At 45.7% G+C, this 4133-nt stretch overlaps 1 protein-coding gene across 1 annotated transcript; it reads right to left on the minus strand.

Annotated features, from left to right (window-relative positions):
* Positions 1-799: 799 nt before the first annotated feature.
* On the minus strand, positions 800-1483 carry LOC110587385 (jupiter microtubule associated homolog 1-like). The gene has a single exon (XM_044918534.1). It carries the CDS (start codon positions 1453-1455, stop codon positions 895-897), a length of 561 nt encoding a protein of 186 aa, XP_044774469.1. The 5' UTR covers positions 1456-1483; the 3' UTR covers positions 800-894.
* Positions 1484-4133: the final 2650 nt, after the last annotated feature.

Here is a 4133-nt window from a genome sequence, read left to right on the forward strand (position 1 = left end):
TTGGTGAAATGTCTACTGAAATTATTTGTTCATTTTTTTTTGCTGGGTTGTTGTCCTGGTAGGTATTCTGTCTTACTAAGTTAGAAGAGTTCTTATTAAGGTAGAAGAGTTCTTTATACATTCTGAATATTTATCAGGTAAATTATTTACAAATATTACCTCCAAGTCTGTGGTTTGTCTTTTTATTATATGGTGTGTTTTGAAACACCAAAGCTCTGAATTTTGGTGAAGTCCAATTTTTTTTTTAATAAATTGAGCTTTTGGTTTTGTAACTAAGAAATCTTCAGTGAATCCAAGGATACAATGTTTTCCCCCTCTATTTTCTCCTAAAAGTTTTTATAATTTCAGCTCAGATAGGTCTCTGATCCAATTCAAGTTATTTTGTTGTTGTTGTTATTTGTTTGTTTGTTTTTGAATTCGAGTTATTATATATAGCAAATAGCAAATAGAAAAGTTGTTGTTTGTTTGTTTTTGAATTCGAGGTTTTTTTTGTGTCTTTTTTTGTGTGTCTTTTTTCATCTTCTTGCATGTGGGTGCAAATAGAAAAGTCTGTCCTTTCCCCACCTAATTACCTAGGTATCATTGTCAAAATACAATTGATCATAAATGTAAGGATCTATTTCTAGGCTGTCTACCTATTAACTATATGCCCCTTATGCCACTGATCTGATGCCACACCACACAGTCCTGACAACTATAGTTTGCGATTGTCCCATAGTTGATATATAGTATGTTTCGAAATAGGATTGGAAGCCTCCAAACTTCAGTTTTCTTTTCTTTCTTTTTTTTTTTTTAAAGTGCTTCTTTTTTAATGAAACAAATCCAAAAGATGTACAGTCAGGCTCAAGTTGTGCAGTTCACAAGCATGGAGAAAACAAACAAAACGACAAGAGTTCAAGAGAATCGGAGGTAACCCAGGACGAGGCTGGACTTGCCACCAGGGGTGTTTCTTCGGGATGGCACTGGGGCCGGAGCCACTGGGCTGGGCACAGGGGCAGCAGGCACGGGCTTCTCCTCACTCTGCCCCAGGCTGGCCTGCAAGTCTGTGTCCACGTTTTCATGAATGTCACCTTCTCCCTTCAGATCTAAGAAGTCTCCAGCATTTGCTTCAGAAGAGTTCCTTCTCTGGGGTCCAGATGACTCAGAATCCTCTCTGCCACCACTAGACTTGGCACCTGCCAACTTGGCCCATGAAGGAGGATTTTCCTCAGGTGTCCCAAAGATGCTAGATGCCATTTTGTTCCTCCTCGCAGGCTGTTCTGCTGGTTCATCAAAGCCTAATGAAAAATTGGATCCACCGCCTGGAGGCCGCAAAACCCGGGAGCTATTCCTGCTGTCGGGATCGACTCCCTTGAAGGTGGTGGTGGTGGTCATGGTGCCGAAGAGCGAGGTAGGCTGGAGCGGGAGCAGAGCGCTGAAAGGGTCAGGTCTGAGGGGCGCAGAAGTGCTCCCCATCTGACCACCAGCGACAGCTGCAGGAGCCTCCGCCACCCCAAACTTCAGTTTTCTTGTGCAAAGTGATTTTGGTTACTCTAGGTAATTTACATTTCCATATGAAGTTTAAAATCACTTTTTCCTTAGCACAGGGAGAATTTGGGAGGGAGAAATTGAAAGGAAATAAAAAACTTAAGTAGTATGACAGTTGTAGCAGACAACTTCCAGTGGCCCCATGATGCCTACAACTATGGTTCATGCCCCTTGACAGAGGGCAGGGCCTGTGCTTTGCTTCTAGCCCAAACTATCTCCCAGAGGTGAAAGGATTTTGCAAATGTGGTTAAGGTCCCAGATCAATTGATTCAGAATTAATCAAAATGAAGATTATCCTGGGTGGACCTCACTAAATAGGGACAAAACCCTTAAAGAGGAACTGGGTCCTCCCTATTGTTGATGAATTCCCCTGCTGGTTTGATTAAGAGGCAGCCAACGTGACAGGAGTTTTGGATGGCCTGTGGGACCGCAGGGTGGGCTCCAGCCTGTAGCCACCAAAGGCCAGGACTCTTAGTCAGATAGTCACAAAGAAAAGAATTCTTCCCACAACCTGAATGGCCTTAGAAACAGATTCTTCAATTCTCCAGATGAGAATGGAGTCTGGCCAACACCTTGGTTTCATCCTGGGAGACCCCAAGAAGAGAACCCAGCTAAACTCCGCCCAGACACCTGACTTCTAGAAACTGTGTGATGATCAATGTGTGTTGTTTTAGCCACTAAGTTAGTAGTAATTTGTTATGGAACAAAAAGAAATGAATACAACAAGAAAGTTTCCTATGTGCTGAGATAGTGTTACAAACTTAGAAACTAAGGGGAATCTGAACAGATGGAAATGTTACAGAGCACTATTTGTCAGTTTCCCCAGCTCCCCCTGGGGGGGGATATAGAAGCCCAAGGGAGGCCAAGGTTGGGGTGGAGTGGGTTGTGAAAACTGACCCTTCCATCCTTGTCACCATGCACACTCAAGCTTCTGGAGACCACTCCCTACAATGACCAAGCAATAGAAAAAGAAAAAGAAGACAGGAAAAACCCTGGCTATATCTGTGGAATGTATCTTAGAGAAAGGACATGAAAATTGGACAAGTAAAGGACAAGTAAGTATACTTAGAACTGAGGACCTCTATCTGGGGAAAAAAAGACACAAAGAAAAATCTTCATCAAAAAATGAAAAATAACTACATCACAATTCTTAGATTGCTGAACAACTACAGAGATCTTCTTTGTGTGAGCTCAAGCAAATAGATGAGGTTGAAAATCCAAATTAATGTGAGAAGATCAGCCTATATCTGAAAGATCTATAGCTAACAGTTCTGGCAGTTGAAGGCTGTTTTTTCATTGAAAGGACTGAGCAGTCGCCTGGGGAGGTTTTTGTTTAGACCCAGAGCACTGTGGGAGGAGCCTCCTTACCCTGCAGGCAGTAATAGTTGGCAGCGTTGCCGGCCTCCACGGATCAACTGTGAGGCTGAAATCAGTCCCAGACCCACCGCCACTGAACCTGGCTGGGACCCCAGACTCTCGACTGGATGCTTTATAAATCAGGACTTTAGGACGCTGTCCTGATTTCTGTGGATACCGGGTCATGTAGTGGGTAATGCCCCAAATGTCACTGACTTTCTGACTGGCCTTGCAAGAGATGGTGGCCCTCTGCCCTGGAAACATGGTCAAAGAGCCCGGAGACTGGGTCAGCACAATGCCCCCAGTGGAGCCTGGAATGATAAACACAACAAATTTAACAGATGTGCTGAGAGCAACCCAGTGGAGGCCCGCAGCACTGAGGACCCTTGTAGTCAAAGTCATGCACAACACTTGGAGGAACCAGAAGACGAAAGGTAACTGGGCAACTGGAAACCTATACCAAATGCTTGAATTCCAGCCACCAAGAACCCAGAGACACCAAAAGCATCGTGGCCACAGTGACGTTTGCCCACCATTTCTCCGTATGCCCCCCTCTCACTTGGAGCCCAGAGCAGCAGGATCCACAGCAGGGGAGCCCTGAACCCCATCTCTGAGAGCTGGACTAGAGGCTGCTCCTCAGGGGGCCTGACCAGCTGCCTTGAAGGATGCTGAGAGCAGCCTGGAGCTCTGTCTAATGCAAATCAGCTCAGAAGAGCTTGAGGTTGTGCTCAAAGGGGACACCTGCTCTCAGAACACCCTGTGGGACTTGGGGTCCCCAGAAATTTCCAAGTGTAGCTCAAGGGATTTGGGGGCCAGTTTCTTGAATCTTTGCCTTCTAGCCTGGCTGAGAAGCCATGTGGGGGAGTGCCCTGGGGCTGCCCTACCATTAGGATATAGGTTATTTCAGGAACACTCTTAATCCCCAGAATTAAAATCTCATACATTACCACAATAATGCATTTCAAGTTGTGATTCTTGTCAGGAAGAGAAAGCCGTAGGATTATAAAGAGTGAAACAGGGTGGCCTGGCTCAGATGGGGAGGGCAAGTCGGCCCCACTGAGTAGATGGCCTTTAAACCGAGTCCTGAAATGCCCTCAGGACCTGGAAAGGGTGAGAGGGCTGAGCGTGGAACCTTGGTGAAGGAAGGGAACCGACACTAATCAAGGCACCTGCCTCGGTGTGGATAAGCCCGGGACTCTCCATCTGCTCCATCCTGGAAACCAAGGTCGTGTCCCCCTGAAGCCCTCCCA

The sequence above is a fragment of the Neomonachus schauinslandi genome, chromosome 10 (assembly GCF_002201575.2).
Source record: "Neomonachus schauinslandi chromosome 10, ASM220157v2, whole genome shotgun sequence".
Classification (NCBI taxonomy): domain Eukaryota; kingdom Metazoa; phylum Chordata; class Mammalia; order Carnivora; family Phocidae; genus Neomonachus; species Neomonachus schauinslandi.